The 19,078-nt window shown below is 42.1% G+C and overlaps 1 protein-coding gene across 5 annotated transcripts; it reads left to right on the forward strand.

The window, feature by feature from the left end:
* The first annotated feature begins 155 nt into the window (after positions 1-155).
* Positions 156-15,369, forward strand: LOC130173632 (C-terminal binding protein 1). 5 transcript variants are annotated; one of them, XM_056383062.1, is made up of 11 exons: positions 156-300; positions 1,336-1,382; positions 1,774-1,917; positions 7,122-7,276; positions 7,575-7,719; positions 7,829-8,035; positions 8,605-8,819; positions 9,755-9,885; positions 10,785-10,912; positions 11,148-11,265; positions 11,353-15,369. In XM_056383062.1, exons 3-11 carry the CDS (start codon positions 1,857-1,859, stop codon positions 11,537-11,539), a joined length of 1,347 nt encoding a protein of 448 aa, XP_056239037.1. In that variant the 5' UTR covers positions 156-300; positions 1,336-1,382; positions 1,774-1,856; the 3' UTR covers positions 11,540-15,369. The 5 variants fall into 5 exon arrangements, with proteins under 5 accessions (XP_056239037.1, XP_056239040.1, XP_056239038.1 ...); XM_056383063.1 differs by lacking the exon at positions 156-300 and adding an exon at positions 309-610; XM_056383064.1 differs by lacking the exon at positions 156-300 and adding an exon at positions 658-844.
* The last annotated feature ends 3,709 nt before the right edge of the window (positions 15,370-19,078 follow it).

Consider the following 19,078-nt stretch of genomic DNA (forward strand, 5'->3'; position numbering starts at 1 on the left):
AAATTAATGAATCGTTGGATCTTTGAAATTATTCAAATGCGGATAAAGTTAAAGTACACTGGAAAAGTTTTTTGGTAATTGCATAAGCAGTCTTGTAACTGCTGAGGAGTCTTGCATGTCTTGGTCAGCCGTGGAAGGTGAGGGCGCTCCTTCCAGGCCAACGTTGATTTTTCACAGACCGTCTGACCCCCCCAACAGCAAGCCACTTCCTCTTTTGTCTAATTTCATGGCGATCGGGAGAGAGGGAACACCACCGACGCACGCACACTGTCTCAGCACTCTTGAAAGAGTTTTTTCGGGGTAAATAATTGACAATTTTTGCAAGATTCGGTCACTGGGTTTCAAAGTAGTATTGCTTGAATTCAGTAATGTGGGTGATTCACCTTTCCCTGTAGAATTAATTCATTTTTTCAGCTTCTGGATCAGATATTTCACATTGTAGCGCCACTCGCTGATAACAAATCGGACGAAATGGGCTCCCCCTCCGCCTGCATCTTTCCCACACACTCAGCGGCACGCTAGTTAACGGCTCTGGCTAGCTAGCGTTAGCAACGCTGCAAACGCCTAATATGTGTAGCTATGGAGATGCTTTATTTTGACACACTTCAAAGTTAGTGGCTGATAATTAACATTCAATACTGTGTATGTTCGAGAGTTAGCAAGAATTTGTAGTTACATTAAAATGTTAGCCACTTAAAGTCCTCAAATGTTTGTGTTTGGATTAGCTAGCCAACATCGGCTAGTTAGCTGCCATGCTATGTATTTAGTTAGCGTTAGCCTGGGTCGCGATTCAGAAGTTAATGTTATCTGAACTACCTCAGAACGAACAGACTAAGCGTGGAAGGTTTGTCACCTAACATGAATTAAATAATTGTAGTATTTGCATGGAACAGATAAATGTCCACCATTCATTTTAAGAGTCCCGGGTATTCTTGGTAGCTGAGAAAAGGGTTAGCTAGCTAGTTAACGGTAACTTGGCAGCTAACGAGAGGCTCTGTGATGTTGCATCGTGAAGTTACCGTTAAAGTTAGACACCCATACGTATAACGTTAACTGTGTACGAGTAGTGTTGTTTTTGCAAGCTATAGTAAAGTTGACCGCTAACAGGTTGAAAAGATAAAATTAGTGAACTGTAAGAGTAAAGTGACTTGAGTACCAGCCAGTTTTGAACGCTAAAATGACTTTAATCAAACAAGTTTATCACCGGGAGATGCACATAACAGTACATTTTAGTGTGTATGAAAGCTTTGCCAGTATTGGTAACATGGAGTGCAATGATTCTAACTGAATGACACTATCATATCTGAAGCCAGTATACCTCTTCTTTGTTTACAGTGTAAACTAAGTTGTCAATCATTGGCATAACGAACATTGTTCTCCAGGTGAGTTTCTGTCTACAGTTTGCTACTATAGAAATAGCCCACTATCACGAATTTCTCTGCTTTTAATTTGATGAACTTAGTTTTTTTCCAGTGGTGAGTGAATGGTTACTGTTCAGCCTGAACTTTTCAAATATCCCTTTTCATTGTTTTAATTGTTACACATGAATGTATTACATTTTCATGCCAGGTAAGCTGCGGAGACCAGCTGCCGAAATATAAAACAATTGTTCAGTGCTAATTTTAACACAAAATTCCTTGTCCAGTGCCCAATTTGTATTTTTCTACAGTTCACTATTCTTGAGAACATGAAGTCATTCAGGTAGTTCCATAAGGAAATATAAACAAGTGCCTTAATGTTATTTCTTTACTGACTTTTCGTATTTGTGTGCAGGTGAATCTAAGTGGACATCATTAAAGGGGCCCCATAGCACTTGGATCTGTTCTTCTCTGTCCCAGGTTCAGACTGCTTGGTCTATGGCGCTGATGGACAAACACAAACAGGTCAAGCGGCAGAGACTTGACCGCATTTGTGAGGGTGAGAGTTCATAAATACTCATACCAAGTAAAAGTAAATATGTGGGAGGTATATTTTGTTACTTTGATGTAAACTTAAACTTTTAAATTAAAACTTTATTGTATTACACACAGGCCATCATAACTATAGAAGTCATACCCTTGTACTAATGAAAGATAATCTTTCATACCTGATTGCAAAGTATATGTCATGACTTAATTAAACTAGAAAATTGATCAAAGTTTGCGCATTCTCTGAAATCAGATACTAACAGTTGTTTATTGGGTCATTCATGCCAATCCACCCAGAATTCAGAATTTCATGAAGAACAAGTTCATGTCATGGATATTCTCGGAAAAAATATCATCTAAAAACTTCTGTTAAATTCATGGGCCTTTGAAAATGCTGTAGCTCTGCTCCAAATAATTTTTTTATGAATTTTTTAAGTTTGGACCTTGGAGCTAAATTTTTAAAAAATAATTTTTGCGATTCTTTGTGTATGTATTTTAAGAATCACCAGCAGCTTATTTTTAGTTGAAATTTCTACTGAACATGAAAACCTAAAGATAATGAATGTTTTACATTAGTAATCAAATTAATAAAACTTTTTTTTTTTCTTACTAGAATGAAGACTTGAATTTTAAAAATTAATATCTCTTCTAGTATTCATTATTTTGGAATCAAATTTAGATTCTGTGTAGTATTGATATAGTTTTATCACATCTAGAAGTTATTTGGTCCTGCATAAGTAAATATAACATTGGAGCTTTAAAAAAAAAAAAAAAAAACACTTTTTAAGATATATTTACTCTCTATCCCAAGAACGAATATTTTAATTTTCTGGAACAGTGCTAATATTCATTGCTGATATATAAGAATTTAAAAATGTTATATTACTCATTTATCTCATTTAAAAATGATTTGAAAATAGCATAGGTAGATATTTTTACTATATGGACTTAAAGGTTCTTTGTTTGCAAGTTACAAATTGTAATGGTGTTGTTTGTCACTTACTAAACGATGTCACCTCTTTGCATATGTTGGGACAAAATATTAATCTTAGTTCCTTAGTTCAGAACAAACATTATTTTTCAGTTTCAGACTCTTCTGAACTAATTTCTTACATCATGGGCTAGTAGCATTAGAAAACAATAAAGCAAGTCTGGGCTAATTCCACCTGAAACAGGTTTGGACAGATTAATTAAAAATGGATTGCAACATACCCAAATATATAAACAAGTGAAATCAAAATTAATCTCATCATTAAGGAGTTCCGTGTGATAGTGAGACCATGGAAAAAGCCTAGAGGAACAAGTCAACTGTCACAAGACAACTTACACTAATGGAAAAGTTGTGCTTTTGAGTTTGGCTCAGTTGGGAAGGAACTGTTGAAGTTGAGAAGTGGATATTTGACTTGACAGATGATGCCACAGTTTGGTTGCATTACCAGAGGTACTTTTTGGGGAAATATAGCTTTCTCCAGAAAGAGTTTTGTGATTCCTTTAGCTTGCAGCAGTGGTACCCCCATGCCCTCCTTGATGAAGGACTCAGAATCCACTGATGGAACAGAAACTGATATAAAAGAGACAAATCCAACTGCGGAGAATGCAAATTCTTACATGATGGAGTCATATAACATCTTTAAATGTTTTATATAGCTGCAATGAATATTAGCACTTTTCCATGAAAAGGTTTCAAGGAAATTAAAACAATCCTTGCAATAATATCTTAACAGGCCAGAATTTTAGCTCTTAAGCTGTATGGCGCTCAGTTTTTTATGTAGGACCACATAACTTTGAGATGTGATAGAAGTATATTGATACCACACAGAATCAAAATTTGATTTTTAGAAAGTGATAACTAGTGGAGATATTAATTTTAGAAAAGGGTAAAAAAATATATATTTTATTATTTTTGATTACTGTAAAACTTTCAAAAATAACTATATACCTAAATACATGTTGCAAAATATCCAGTGTTTCTTGGATGTACAGTAAAAATTTCAACTCAGTCCATTTTTAAAATAAGCAATGTGTAAGGCTTACAATACACACACAAAGAATCACAAAAATTATGAAATTTTGCTCTGAGGGCCAAACTTCATAAATGCAAATCTAAAAAATAATTTGGAGTAGAGCTTTAGGATTTTGCAAGGTGCCATGAAATGGAATTTTTTGGAGAAAAACTAAGACGTGAAATGGGAGGTCCTGGGTTATTTGGTATGGAATTACCCTATTATGCATTTATGCATATTTTGCATAATTCTGCTCTTTAATAGCTGCTTTTGATGTATTTTCTCACTGCTCCAGGAACTTTGTGGTTTTGATGAAATATTGTTTGTTTTATGGTAATGAAATGCTATTGGTTAACACACTTGACTGGTGTTCGTCACCTTAGGTAGTTAAGTGACCCGCTTTATGTTTCTTACTTCCTCTCAGTGTGTTTGAGTGTGGAGGAGATTGCTGTTTTTTGTTTTTCTTATTTTTAGTTAAATTGATGTGCATGGAATATACATATGGAAACTTTGTAGTGTCTTTCATATTGAGGATAACAAGTAAACTTTTTATGTTGCTGCAAGCAAATGCAGTCATGGCCGCTACATAGAAGACTTCTAGAGGAGACAGTATTTTGAGCTGGAGTAGAGTGTAGACGATGGAGATCACACATAATGGTGCACTAAAATGGAGGGAACAGTCTGTGAGCGTCTCAGGAGACGGGTGAAAGGGAGAGGACAAGGTGAAGGGTCGTGGGGCAGGGAAATGGGCCAGCTGTCTCTTTAAAAAATGACAACAGCCCAAACCGCCCTCGGCCTCAGCTTCGGCTATGCTAATGAGGTTAGTGCTGGTTGGCCGGCCCTCAATGGAGCTGCATATGATTGGAGGCTGCTCATGGGGGAGGGACTGGGCGTGGATGACAGCTGGGATCCAGCCAGCCAAGAGCAGGCTGACAGAGAGAGGGAGAAAAAAAGAGCGATAGAGGGAGAGCAAGGCGAGAGAGGGAGAGAGAGAGAGAGAGAGAGAGAGGAAGACAGGCTGACAGACTTCATAATGCAAGGTTAGGCCCGGTGCTCATGTGTTTTCTATTTGGCATGTGTTTTTGAAATTTGTGAACTATGGGGGGGGGGGGTCTAAGAATTGGGTGTGGTGGAGCTATGTGTGTGCAGTTTCCCTTTTTGTGTTCAGCGCGTATTTGTGTTGCCGCAGCCGTTGAGAAGGAACTGAATAACCAAGTGTGTGTGTGTGCCTAGCTGTGTCTGGGTGGAGTACGGCTGCTGCTTGCTGCATTATCATCGTTCGCTGCCCCTCCCCCCTCACCTCTTACTCCTCCAACTGCGCCAGAGGGAGAGAGGAGGAGGGAGTGAGGGGAAAGAAAGGGAGAGAGGGTGGGGGGAATGAATGAATCACTGAATGAATTGTATTGTGTGTGCGGCCATGCTTGTGCTTCGTAGGCCTCGGGTATGCCAGTGTCCTTTACTCAGATTACCCCGTGTGTAGGCCTACTTGTGTATTTCTAGAACTACTTTTTCAGAGAGCGTCTTTGTGATGAGCCCCGTTTGATTTCTCTACATAGTAAGAGTCTCTTTATGCTTTCAGTGTGTTGCAGTAAGCCTGTTAGCATTCTTGAGCCATTTGCAATGAATGTGAATCACACTGCTAAACCTAGCCTAGTAAATTGTAATTTTTTTTATAAGAGTACCAGGCTGCATGTTTTCCTTGGTGTTTTTGGCTGTGTACATTTAATGCATGCTTTGGGAAATGCTCAGACGTCAGAGGAAGTGTTCACAAATATTTGTTTTCCACCTTCGGCTACCAGCTCCCTTCCCTCCTCTGCAGTCTCACCATTACCTCCTGCCCTCTGTCCAAGTAAATGTTCCAGCTAGACACACTCCCCCACCCCGGGAGACACACACACACCTGTCACACAGCAGGGACAAGATAGTGTGTACTGGTGCATGTGTGGGGTTAGTCCAAGCTAAGAACTGCTGAGAAGAAATAGGGAGAGAGGTGTAAAGAGCAACACTAACAAAACCATTAGTGTTAATTTATTTAATTTCCCCTCATTTCACACTAATGCGCTGGCAGAGATGTGGCATTTATTTCTGGCATTGATTTGTTATTGACTTTTTTTGGCCGAATGGTAAATGGCCATGGTGCCACATGGGCCAAATGCACAGATTCTTGCCAGAAAGGTGTGTGTGTGTGTGTGTGTGTGTGTGTGTGTGTGTGTGTGTGTGTGTGTGTGTGTGTGTGTGTGTGTGTGTGTGTGTGTGTGTTTATCTGTGTGTGTCTGAAGAAAGGGGGTGAACCAGAGAAATAGGAAGGAGGGACTCTTCCAGACGGGAGAATTTAGGTCATGACTCAGACCCCCTCATGAACCCCCACCACCTCCTTTCTGAGACCCCTCAGTTTTCTCCACCCCTCCCCCAGCCGCCACACTCCATCACCTCTCCCCCTCCTGTCCCAGCCCCCCCCCCCCGTGTGTGCTCTGCTCATACAGTAGGCAGGTCAAGTTCCCAGAATTAACACTTCATCAAAAGTGCTCTGCTTCATTAACCAGATTCTAACCTTCACCATATGAGGAGTTTAAAGATCTAAGTGTAACAGAGGTGGATTGATGAAGACTTGATGGTGTATATTGGTTCCACGCACTACTAAACAGAGCTGGAGTTCAATACCAAATAGGCCTGGATGCTGGACACTCTCCATGCCCTATTACAGATTTAGTTACACATTACTTTTGTAACCAAAGAACACATCACTTCTGTGGGACATACACCCACACATCCTGGTAGTTTCCTTAGGGTGCTGATGGAAAAAGAGTCATAAAAGCTTGAGTTATTATTGTCTAAGCAGTGTGGCAGTTAGCCCTGTTAACTTTAGTCATGTGTGGTGGGGGATTTTGTGTGAGGGTATGATGACTTGCATCTTGTCAGGTAGTCCATGGGAAATGCAGACTGAGTCACTAACCTCCACTTTAACTTTAGTGGTTCTGAAATACAAGTGGCTGGTAGCTGTGTACACTAAGTGTCATCAATAATTGCAGTAAGAATGAGATGAAAACCTGTAACATAAAGCTTTAAGTGTTTATTTGCTTTTAATGTGGTTCGGGGACTTTTATTTTTAGCATTTTTTTTCCTTGATTTGTAATGGTCATTAAATATTTAACCACTTTCATTTATTGCTCACATGTAACAACAAACACTTGTTTCTTCCTTCTGGTCTCAGGTATCCGACCCCCCATCCTGAACGGGCCAATGCATCCGCGGCCCCTGGTAGCCCTGCTGGACGGGCGGGACTGCACTGTGGAAATGCCCATCCTCAAAGATGTGGCCACAGTGGCCTTCTGCGATGCCCAGTCCACACAAGAGATACATGAGAAGGTATGCAAATAACCACACTGTTATCACTATCCATGAGAGCAAAAAACTTTTTTTGATTCATCCTTTAGTTTGAAAGTATTCCACATCTTCACTGTACCCAAAAATACGTTGCCCTCTTCCTGTCCAGCAGAACTGTCGCTACCGACAGCCTGCCAACTAATATTTAGTCAAGCTTGGTCCCTTCTTTCCAAGTGACATGATTCCATGTCCCTTGTTGAAGTGGCGTAATATTTGAATGTTTAGTGCATTTTACTGTGATGAACATTCGGATTATTTAAAATGCATTTGTCCTTTGTAGGTGCTAAATGAGGCAGTGGCCGCTCTGTTGTACCACACCATCACTCTATCCAGAGATGACTTGGAAAAGTTTAAAGGTCTACGCGTAATTGTCAGGATTGGCTCAGGCTTTGACAACGTTGACATCAAAGCAGCTGCTGAACTAGGTGAGCTTACCCAGAACAGCACTCGCAGTTATTCACAGTACTCCTCATGACAGGTGCTGTTGTCTTTAATGCTCATCTTTTTCCTCCTCGTTTTCGCCCCTCCACGCAGGCATTGCTGTTTGTAATGTGCCAGCAGCCTCGGTGGAGGAGACAGCCGACACTTCGCTATGTCTGATCCTCAACCTGTACAGACGAGTCACCTGGATGCACCAGGCCCTCAGGGAGGGAACCCGTGCCTCTAGTGTGGAGCAGATCAGGGAGGTGGCAGGCGGTGCTGCTCGTATCCGGGGCGAGACCCTGGGCATTATTGGCCTGGGTGAGTGAAAGGCATGGGCAGGGGTGGCTAGATTAGTTAAAGAGCATTATTGCTTCATATTCCAGCAGTGCCTTTAATCCAAGATTGTATTTGTCTCATTGAGTTATAATTGAACATAATTCATTTTGTGCTGAAATGCATTAGAGGATCTGTTTAATCCAGTGGTTCTCAAACTTTTTCTGCATGCCCCCCCTCAGAAGTCGAAAGAGATTCACACACACCCACCCTACAATATTTATCCCTAACTCTATCAATAATAGGGGAAACAACTAATGTTCCATGTGTCCATGTTGGATTTTAGTGAAATAAAAGTCAGCAGGATATCATCAGCAAATTTTTCATACATCAGTCATATTCATTCAGCTTAGTTTCACTCAAAATCTTTTCCCCTGGTCGTTCACACCCCCCTGCAGTGACCTGAGAACCACTGGTTTAATCCAAGCTGACAGTTGATGGTCAGACAAACAGTATGCTGTAGGACCTGTTTGGTATTTATGATTTCTATTTTGGTTCCAACAGGGGCACCTCAGTGGCTGTTAATAACCTTACCATTTCTCTTTGTCTTGCAGGGCGTGTTGGCCAAGCAGTGGCTCTGCGGGCCAAGGCCTTTGGTTTTGGCGTGATCTTCTATGATCCCTACCTGCCCGATGGCGTGGAGCGTTCACTAGGCCTGCAGCGCATGGCCACCCTGCAGGACCTGCTCATCCACTCGGACTGTGTATCCCTGCACTGCAGCCTCAACGAGCACAACCACCACCTCATCAATGACTTCACCATCAAACAGGTGTGTAGGATACAATCCGAATATGCACAACACAAAATTTGTCTTATGATTGCTTTCTCATCAGCAGGCATTTTGGATTTTTGTTTGGGAAAAAAGCAACATCTAATTATGGTGCACTTATGTTAGCTTGGTTGAAATACTCTAAATAAAAAGCCTGCCTGTATGTTGCTACTGGATCATCTTAAATAAGATTGAACCATTTCATCAGATTTCTCTGAATACTGTGATGCATTAGTGGAGTGGTCCTCAATTTCATTAAAATGAACTGTATCTGGATATATTCATCATTCATGTCATTCATTCGTATCAGTCATTTTGAATTTCTTATCAAATCAGTTTTTTTCCTTCCTTCTGTGCATCTGGTTCTGACTTATTTTTTCCCTCTTGCTGTATGTGGAGCAAAAAGTTGTTTGCTCGCTCTGAGGTTTAGCTACATTACCATGTAAAGTAAATTGCTGCTTTAGCACATTGGGTCCTGTCCCAATGGGAGCACATCCTTTTCTTTAATAGATTAATGGGATGTAAAAGTTAGATATGCAGCCTGTCAAGCCTAATATGCAGAACCCTGAACCATCTATTAGACCAACTGGTTGATATCATTTGCAGTTCATTGTAGGAGGCTGCAATATTACCAGCAAGAATTGGTATTCAGTTTTTGCAGCTTTTTATGCAGCTTAAAATCCTGATTCAAGCATTTGGCCGACAGTGTTTGAGTACAATTATAATAGTGTAGGCACCTTGGCCTGAATCAAACATTGCCTCTATATTGTAGGGCAGTCCGTATTATAGATTGGAAGAATAAAAGTTGAATATATGTGTCCCATATGATGTCAGTGTTTACTGATGGTATTTTGTGGCGGATTGAAAATGTCAGCCTTTTTGGACTTAGTCTGCTCCTCATAGTTTAATCATACTGTTGCTAATTCTTGATACAGATGCGTCAGGGAGCCTTCCTGGTGAACACATCGAGAGGGGGTCTGGTTGACGAGAAAGCATTGGCTCAGGCCCTGAAAGAGGGCCGGATACGAGGGGCTGCCCTGGACGTCCACGAGACAGAACCATTCAGGTAACCATGGTACACTCCTGGGTAGGGTGGGCAATCTGACCAAAAGATCATATGACAATCTTTTTAGGTAGGATCATGACCCAGGTATATCCCCACAGATTTAGTTGAACTTGTGATTACATGACTAGTTGTAGTTCACTGGACACAAAGCCTGTAACTTCAACTCAAAGGCCCAGCTCACAAATTTGTTCAAATTCCCGTCTCCTCCAATCTGAATGTGATCTGATGTATCCTTCCGCCGCTCTGATGGTTCTTTCGGATGTTTGTCCACTCGCCGCTATTCTTTGCCCACAATGCTGTGTTCTGTTTACAAATTGTCACACAGTCACACTTTTTACTTAGTTGATATAGAGTATTCGTTTGGTCAGCGCTGTTATTTAATTATGAGATGCTATACGTAAATTTAAATTTGAAAGTTCAGTCGCTGTCCCAGCTCGTCCCATCTTGTGTTTCCCTGCATGCAGGCACATCTCTCACCCAGCAGATGGATTGCAACTCCACCGTCTCAGACTGCAGCTGGTGACGGTGGTTCTTGTTCTGCTCAGGTGGAGAACTGGTACGAGGGCCTTAAGCCAAGCTCGCCGAGGCTGCAGAGCAGAACAAGAACTACCGTCACTGGCTGCAGTTAGCAGGCTAGCTGCTTAACCATTAACAATTGGCTTATTAACTGTATTGAACTTTTAAAATTAAACATCTCAATATAGCACCTTTTTGAAGACATGATCTACGATTCATCTGAAAAGTAGATCATATGCCAAAGAAAGATTGTCCACGATATAAGATCATCAGATCGCCCACCCACTACCACTGGAATACACTTGCCCATGTACGACCACAGATGTGCATGACAACACAGTCGCATCACTCCTCTCTGTAACAACCTTTCCCCTTCTTAACAGTTTTTCAACAGGCCCTCTGAAGGATGCCCCCAACCTAATCTGTACCCCGCACACATCTTGGTACAGTGAGCAGGCCTCTGTGGAGGCTCGCGAGGAGGCAGCCAGGGAGGTTCGGCGTGCCATCACTGGTAAGACACACACTTTGAAAAGCATCAAATCTTGGCATTTGAGAAGCTGAAACCAGCAAACCAATGACCTTTTTATATATATGACACACACACTCCACACGCCGTTATTAATCATTTTATATTCGAAAATAATATTAAACTTGAACATGTTGTCAAAAAACAGGATGCTGTCAGTAGCATGAACTCTGTTTTTCCATCTCGATGAGGTTGTAATGGTCTGTTGTTCCCGCTGTAGGGCGTATCCCTGACAGTCTGAAGAACTGTGTGAATAAGGAATACCTGATGGCAGCCTCTCAGTGGCCCAGCATGGAGGCAGCCACTGTTCACCCAGAACTTAATGGAGCCACTTACAGGTGAGGGTCATGAGGCTGAACATGGATCTGGAGGCAGTAAGAATCAGCTGTCATATGATTCTTGGGCTTTTTCTGCCTGTGTTTTAGATTTCCTCCAGGCCTGATCAATGTTGCAGCAGCAGGGGGTCTCCCAGGAGCTGGCGCAGGGGTTGAAAGCCTGGTTTCAGGAACCCTGGCGCATGGCATCGCCCCCGTCTCTCACCCCCCCCATGCCCCCTCTCCGGGGCAGCCCACTAAGGCTGAAGCCGACAGAGACATCCCCTCCGACCAATAGCCCCCCCTGCCGCCGCCAGTACATTCCGTCACCTCTGGAAACCACCCCCCACCCCCACTTCCCAGCATCAGACACAGCCCGACCCTCCAGTACATCGGCAGCACCAGTTTGACCTGACGTGGATCTACACAGTCTTGTTTCTCAGATCACATAACCAGCCCAGGAGTGACCTATCCACAGCTACCCCACATCCCACCCACATCCCTCCAGAACACACACCCATCCCTCCATCCAAGTCTGCATCTCACCCACCCACATGCCATCCCCTCCTCCCTTCACTCCCCCACAACGTCAGCAATAACTCTGTTCTCAAGGATTCAATGATTGGATTGGTTTATTTCCTTAGTTGGCCGTTGTTTTAATGGAAAGTTGATCTGTTGTGGTTCTAGGTGTTAATGTTTGTTTGTTTTGTAAAGAAAAAATAGCATTTCTGACACGAGGCTTTACAGTCTGCTGCCTCCTGCAGTCCTCCTCTGACTCTGACCAGTAGAGGCACAGAGGCAGAAAGTTTGAAGCCCCCCTTTGTACATTAATGGCTCATGTTACTGCTCTCTTCTTTTTCTTTTCTTTTTTTCTCTCTCTCCCCCTTCACCTTTGTTGTGATAGGGGAAAGTAAACCAGACAGAATCACAAACAGTAAATCCTGTCCTCCCCACCAGGCATCTAGCTACCCCTCAGTCCAATTTTGCCCTTCGTCCCCCCACCCCCTGGCACTGTCATCAGCTTGCTCAGCAGAGGGATCCTTAATGCTGTCAGTGTGGAGCTATTACAGACTGTCAAAATATATTTTATCTACTCAGCTCACACTTAAGCAACCTTGATGGAGTGACAGCCAAGATCTTTTGTCACATTTTACCGCTGGGATTGTCCAGATCGAGTACAGTCATCCCTGTATTTACACATGTTTTGTCCCCCATGGATTGTTCTGTCATGACATAATAGCTTAGAGCATCATATCAGAGAGCACCTAGGTGTGAATTTCTATCTCATGCCAGCAGCCAGGGTTCTGCGTGTGAGGTCTCTGCACATTGGGCCCATACAGTATCAAACAGCAGCTTTTTCTTGCTGGAAAAACAGCAGCATGCCAGGGACCTCGCCAGCAGAGGGCACTGTCTGACCACTCAGAGCTGCATGCAGCTCATGTCAGTCAAACAGATGGACGGTTACAGGTTAGTTTTAGTGAAGAAGAACATGATCACACACTGCCGACATTCAGAACACAGGATGGGTGACTGGGGATCGACTACCGCCTTATTGTTATTGCCTCACTGTACCCCCCCCACCCCCACCCCACCACCACCACCACCACCAAGCACCCACCCACCCACTCTGCACTCTTCTCCCACTGTCATAACTGACCCTACACATCTGCTCATGAACCAGTGTGCATCCACAAATTCCTTGAAGTGTGAGGGGACAGTAGAGATTAGATTCCCTGTAGGAGCAAGGGGACAGTGTTCTTGCATGCTGGCTTTATTAATGACAGTGGTGTGTGTGTGTGCGCGCGCACGCGTGTGTGTGTGTGTGTGCGTGTGTGCGTGCGTGCGTGCTTGTGTGTGTGTGTGTGTGTGTGTCCACATGTGCGTGCATGCGTGAGTGTATGTGTGTGTGTTTGTATGTTCCCTCGCCCTGTTATGATAACAAGCTGTTGTCTTTCCAAAGGAATAGTCCCTAGGAGTAACTCTTTAACGCTGTTGCCCTGGTGTCAAGGGAACACCTTTCTAGTACCTCAGTAACAGATATTGAATGTACCGTGCATACCCTTTTATTTTTTGTACAGATTTTCTAGATACTTCTTTACTATTCTTTACCAGAAGGGTTGTGAAATTGTAGCAGTAATGATACAATAAAAAACAATTGCCCCATAAAATAAATTGACAAAATCTTTGTAGGTTCACTATAGGTCATTGAATACTCAGGCTTCAAAACCAGTGTTTATCTCCTTCCCTTTACCTTTTGATTTCCTCTTTGTGTAAAAGTCAACACAACGCTTTCCCATTCTTAGACTTCAGACTGTAGTAGATGTGTTTTGACCTCCATCTTACCGGCTAATGAAAAATGAGGAAAAAAACAAAAGGCGGTCGTCGTGGTCTGCTAGTTCTCTTTTATTAGAACAGTAGTAGTAGATGCTGTTTGGTTTTGTTTTGTTTTTGTTTTTTTTTTTACCCCCCTTCATTGTCAAGCTGCTCTATCTATAGTGCATGTGAGGTAATTTTCTAGGGGAAATACTATTGGCTTAAAAAAAAATTGGTGTCATCTTGCTGTTTCCCTCTGCTCCCCGGCCTTCTCCCCCTCAGAGTGTTTTCAACCCGAGTTGCCATTTTTGTCGTGGTCAGTTTTCCAGTGATGTACAGTTTTCCCCTCAGAGTCTATGAGAGACATGGAGCATGTCTGTGTCCTGAGATGCTAGGCTCCTCTGTCATGTGATGAGTATATATTTTTAAAAAATAACCCCCATAGTTCGGATTATGAGCATTATAGTAATCTTAAATTTTGCTGTTGATGATGATTATTATATATTTTTTTTTTTTCAGTTCAGCAGTGCACTGTTATGAAAACCATTCTGTTTTTATTGTAGGATTTCATTTTTATGGATATGCTGTCTGTGTTCTACATGTTGTACTGAAACATTTCAGAGAAAACAAGAGATCCCTCTCGTGGTGATTTTTTTTTTTTTAATTTGTCTTATCCCAACTGTCCTTTCCAGCTGATATCCTCTGGGCCTTACTATTTCTCTCCTTGTTAAAGTAGCTGTTATAGAAAGTCGCCATGGAACCACTCACTGCCTTAATACAGTTGACCACAGCAGGTGAAGTCAGGAGACACACCCAGTTGAAAAGAACGGGCCACAGTGGATGCCGCTCCGCAAAAAGCTCTTCACACCCCAACAGGAGAAAATCTACAGCACCTTGCATTTCTTTGAACGACATTTGCCTTTGTAGACAGTTTTTGGCTCATTCTGCAAACACATAAAACCAGTGTGAATTCTTATTGTGCATTAATGTTATTTTTTGTTTGTCTTCTAGTTTTTAATAGTTAAGTTACCCTGGCAGTGTGTATGTGCGTTGGCTAACAGATAAGCACAGTGTGTATGCTCACAAAGCCACAGCTGATATTTCACTCTTGGGTGTGAGAATGCCCCCCCACCCCACCCCACCCCCCCACCACCACTCTGGGGCTCTTAAAGTGTCTTTCACAGTGCTGCCAGAGCCCCAGTGGGGCTGGGAGTGGGAGGGAATAGCGGACACTGGTGTGGTCTGTCAAAAAAAAAAAAAAAGCAGAAAATTACGGTGAGAATTGGTCACTTTTTCTCTCTCAGGGTTCAAATGCACACATATCCTCCAGCAGTCGCCCTCTGTCTTGTGTCCCTCATCCCGAGTTTTCCGCCCCCAGAATGTAGAACAGCCTCCTGCGTTTTTAGAAACCGCTCTCCCCTCATTTCCCCTTTGTGCACAGGTCTGAACTTTTTTTCTTTTTTTCCTGTTTTGCTTTCTTTTGGCACTGACATCTAACCATCTAACAAGGAATGAATGAATGAATGTTTGAAAGTGACTGTGTGTAATGTTAAAATTGGGAAATGTATTTTTACAACATGTGAACATGTTTTTTTTCCACTCACTCTCATTGTGAATTGATTTTTTTTTTCTTTCACCAGACTGCAAAAACAAAAAGAAAAAACAAAAATGAAAAAAAAAAAAAATCTCCTGTAACTAGGCTCTTAAGCTTTATTTTTGTTTTGTTTACTTTTTTATTAGAAACAATCATGTTTGTGATGGTAACTTCCGATGGTAAACTCCACACCGTATTTTAATAAAATCTTAAAAATTAAACATTTGCTCCGTTGTTTTAACTTTCCAAATAATTATCTGCTGGTACCAAGAAACCTTTTGTAGTGAACCTGTAACTGGTTATGTCATTTGAAAAAGTTTCTGTGCTTGATTATGATGGTCAGTGAGTTGATGACAACTAATGCCAGTTGCCATTATTTGGTCCCACTGATTACACTCAGCTACTTCAGGACATGTTTACGGAGCTTTAGCCATTAACAAAATTGTTTGCTATACAGTTTGTCAGCTCTTTTATATGGCAATGAGGGGCTATGCGGTGCCAGAACGGGCACAGTTTTACAAGTGGGCAGACTAGGTGGGGAGTATGGGAAACGGGGTTTCTGTGTAGACCCACAGGGCCGAGGAGGGTGGGGTATTATCAGCCCCAAAATTGCTACCACATGCACATAACCAGGAGCCTGCTCTTAAAATGGAGTGAAGGGACTGAGGGTGGAGGTCCACTCACCAGAGCTGGCTTTAGAAGCCCTGACTAAAGGCTGGCACCCTCAGGTGTCAGGGTGCCATGGAGTCCTTATGGTGCTCATCCAGTGATTATTTTCAGCCCTGTGACTGGCACTAATGTGTTTTAATACAAATACAGTTCACCAATTTAGCATTGCACTCCTTTGTCGGACTCAGTCAGACATAACCTTTTTTCTTCCCTCTTGTAAAAACTGGTGCATACATTACCCACAATGCAACTCAACCACTAGCAATTAAGTCTGAGAATCAAGTGCATTTATGCTAGCTAGGGGCTGTCACCATATCAGATTTTCACTACACGATTATTGTGGCCAAACCAATTCACAATAACAATATTGTCACAATATCTATAGAAAATTTTAATTCTGTGCTTTGTCTCTTTTTTTCCCCAAATGAATTGTACTCAAATACGAGTGTAGCGAGGTGGAGAGAGAGTCACGTTGCCAGGCTAATGGTAGCATTTAGGAGATTTACGATTCACCACATAAAAAGTTATATGACTACATTAAAGGGGAACTCCACATTAAAAGCCAAGATATTTCAGTCTGGACCAAAGTGGTGAACTGATCAGTCAGCCAAAACCTGAGTCAACTTATTGTTTCTGCCATAGTAAGAGTTAGTTTCTAACTCGTACCATTTTTGCCATCTATGGATACTTGGAACCAGAGTCTATACTGTTGCGTGCTGTGCTTGCCAGTTTGTAAGTGAGGGACAGACATATTACGTAACAGCATGTTGTAGTTGAAAGAGGCCCAGGATGCAAGCAGTATTTTAACAGACCTGATTCACACACACTTCAAACACACTCCGGCACATTGCTTCCAAAGACCCTCTTGAGAATGTGCTACATTGTGGAGCAGAGCATCACCCACCTCTCCCAGCGCCATACATTACCTCTGTCAGCCTCCTTGCTGTGCAGCCAGATTTTTTTATTTGTTTGTTTAGTTGAAGAGGAGGAGGAGGAGGAGGAGGGCTTGTTCCCATCAGGGCTGGGAACACAGTGGTCAAACCAGTAGAATGGGAGTACCAGTTCATGTGCTGCTGCGGCATCAGTACGTTTAGTAAACTACTACCGTACCTGTTTAGTTAACTTCTACTGGTTTTAGTGAGTGGGTCACAAACAAGTAGAAAACAGCTCAGAGTTGGTCAAAGGTTGTGTGAGCTCATTTAACTGAGGTCCAGAGATGAGAACATCAACAAAACAACATTGTTTTGAGCCTCGATGGGGAGAAAGAACAGTTTGACAGATCAGGATGTGTGTGTGTTAGCATGTACGCATGCTTGTGCATATATGTCTGTGTGATTAATTAGTCTCCAGACAGATGACCTATCCTACTTGGAGGGATTGGACTACCAACCCCAAAGCTGAGTGGATAAATATTTGTCTTTGGTTGTCTTTGGAATGATTAAATATTATTCCAACCACTGTTGCCAATGTTGCATTGCCCTCAGATTGCAACAGCTTTGTGTTTCCTTTTAAGAGATACTGCAGTGCATCTTTTATTTGACCAGCACTTACTCTTATTACTTTATTTAAAGGATAATTCTGGCAATATTTTTATTTATTTTTTATTGTCAACAAATCCCATGAGAAGACGTAGTTGATATTGATGAACACATCAATTTATTGGATGACATTTTCCTTTATTACGACTAACATGTGCACTGTAGTTTATTTTGAGTCTTTTTGAGCGCACACTCGAACACCAAATGTGAATTAGTCCACAGCTGAAAATAGTCCCCAACAAATGCACTCATTTACTCTTTTTTGAGGAATGCTTACTATAAAACTACAGTTTTAGGAAATCATTCAGCCTCCTTTTAAAGACCCCCTCCAATGAAAACCCTTGTTAACATGTCCATATGGTGTTTTTTATATAATACAAGACATATCATGAGCGAAGTGAACAGTCAACGCCATGACTGCATATTTCCACCTTGGAACTGCAGTGAACCAATGACATAAAAACGGATTCAGAAACCTAGGGTTTCATATGTCACAAATCTAAGGAACCAATCCTGTCAACTTATGAGTAAGGGGGCGGGCAGAATAAACTAAAAACCTTGTCAGTACAGAGAGCGAGAGTTTGCATTGGCACAACCACTAACACTGTGTCAGCCACTGCCAGTTACAAGCTAACAAACAACATAAACAAGTAGATACGCTTACCATTCTGATACGTCTTTGAGACACTGATTATGATGCACAACAAACTCCTCAAACATGTGTGTCTGAGTCTCTCTGATGTGCCCTCACTAACCGTCTAGATACGCACTGCTCTTTCACCTGTCAACCTCGTACAAGCAGCGATGGTCGACGGGACAAAACCCAACATCACAACTACAAATAGGCCAACATCCTATTCGTAACCGCACAGACATACGCAGACACACACAATCATACACAAACACACAATAACACACTTCATATGCACAAACACTAAACAGAATACTCATATCAAAATAGTACGTATACTGCGTGTATCCAAGGTAACAAAAACAGGTCATCAGAGTGATGCTCAAGTTAATGCTGACAACACTGGTTACTTACAATCCATTTTTTCTAACTTCACCAGAGAAAATATGAAAGTCTGTGCAGGTTTTCAGATTGACAGTATTATTAAACTGTCTGTATATTTTTTTCTCTATTTCTCTTCAATAATATTGGACCACAATTCACAGTCAATATTATCCATCTGTTCCTAATGCTGCTCTTTCCTCCTGTCTGTCTGTCTGTCTGTGTGTCTGAGAGGTCTAGAGGGTTTTTGCGGCAGCGAAGTCGAGACACCGGAGCTAGTATGGCCCAGGCCCAACGCTCTGTGATTAGCTCATGGTTTTCCTCTCATTGCTTCACTCACTTGGCTCATGTAGCACTGACGTGAGCACGTGATTGACAGTAAAGAAAACTTTCAGCTATCTTGGAGATTTGCGTCAGTCAGGCAACGTGCAGCCACTCTGCTGCCGTAGCTGGTGTCCTAATGCCAGCTTTTATGTGTGTGGGTGTGTGCGCTCGCTGCGGTTTAACCGTAAATTTTGAATGTGTGTGTTGTAGTAATCAAAGTAATTGTCAATTCCCGCATAGGTTTGCAGGCACATGTGTGGGTCTAAATGTCTGTTGGTGTATGTGCCAGCACAAGTTCACTTTTTGAGTGATTTTGTGACCTCTCACATACGCACACCTGTGTATTTGACAGTGTGTCAGCGACATTTCACATTAACGTGATTCAAT

The sequence above is a fragment of the Seriola aureovittata genome, chromosome 8, assembly GCF_021018895.1.
Source record: "Seriola aureovittata isolate HTS-2021-v1 ecotype China chromosome 8, ASM2101889v1, whole genome shotgun sequence".
NCBI classification, from domain to species: domain Eukaryota; kingdom Metazoa; phylum Chordata; class Actinopteri; order Carangiformes; family Carangidae; genus Seriola; species Seriola aureovittata.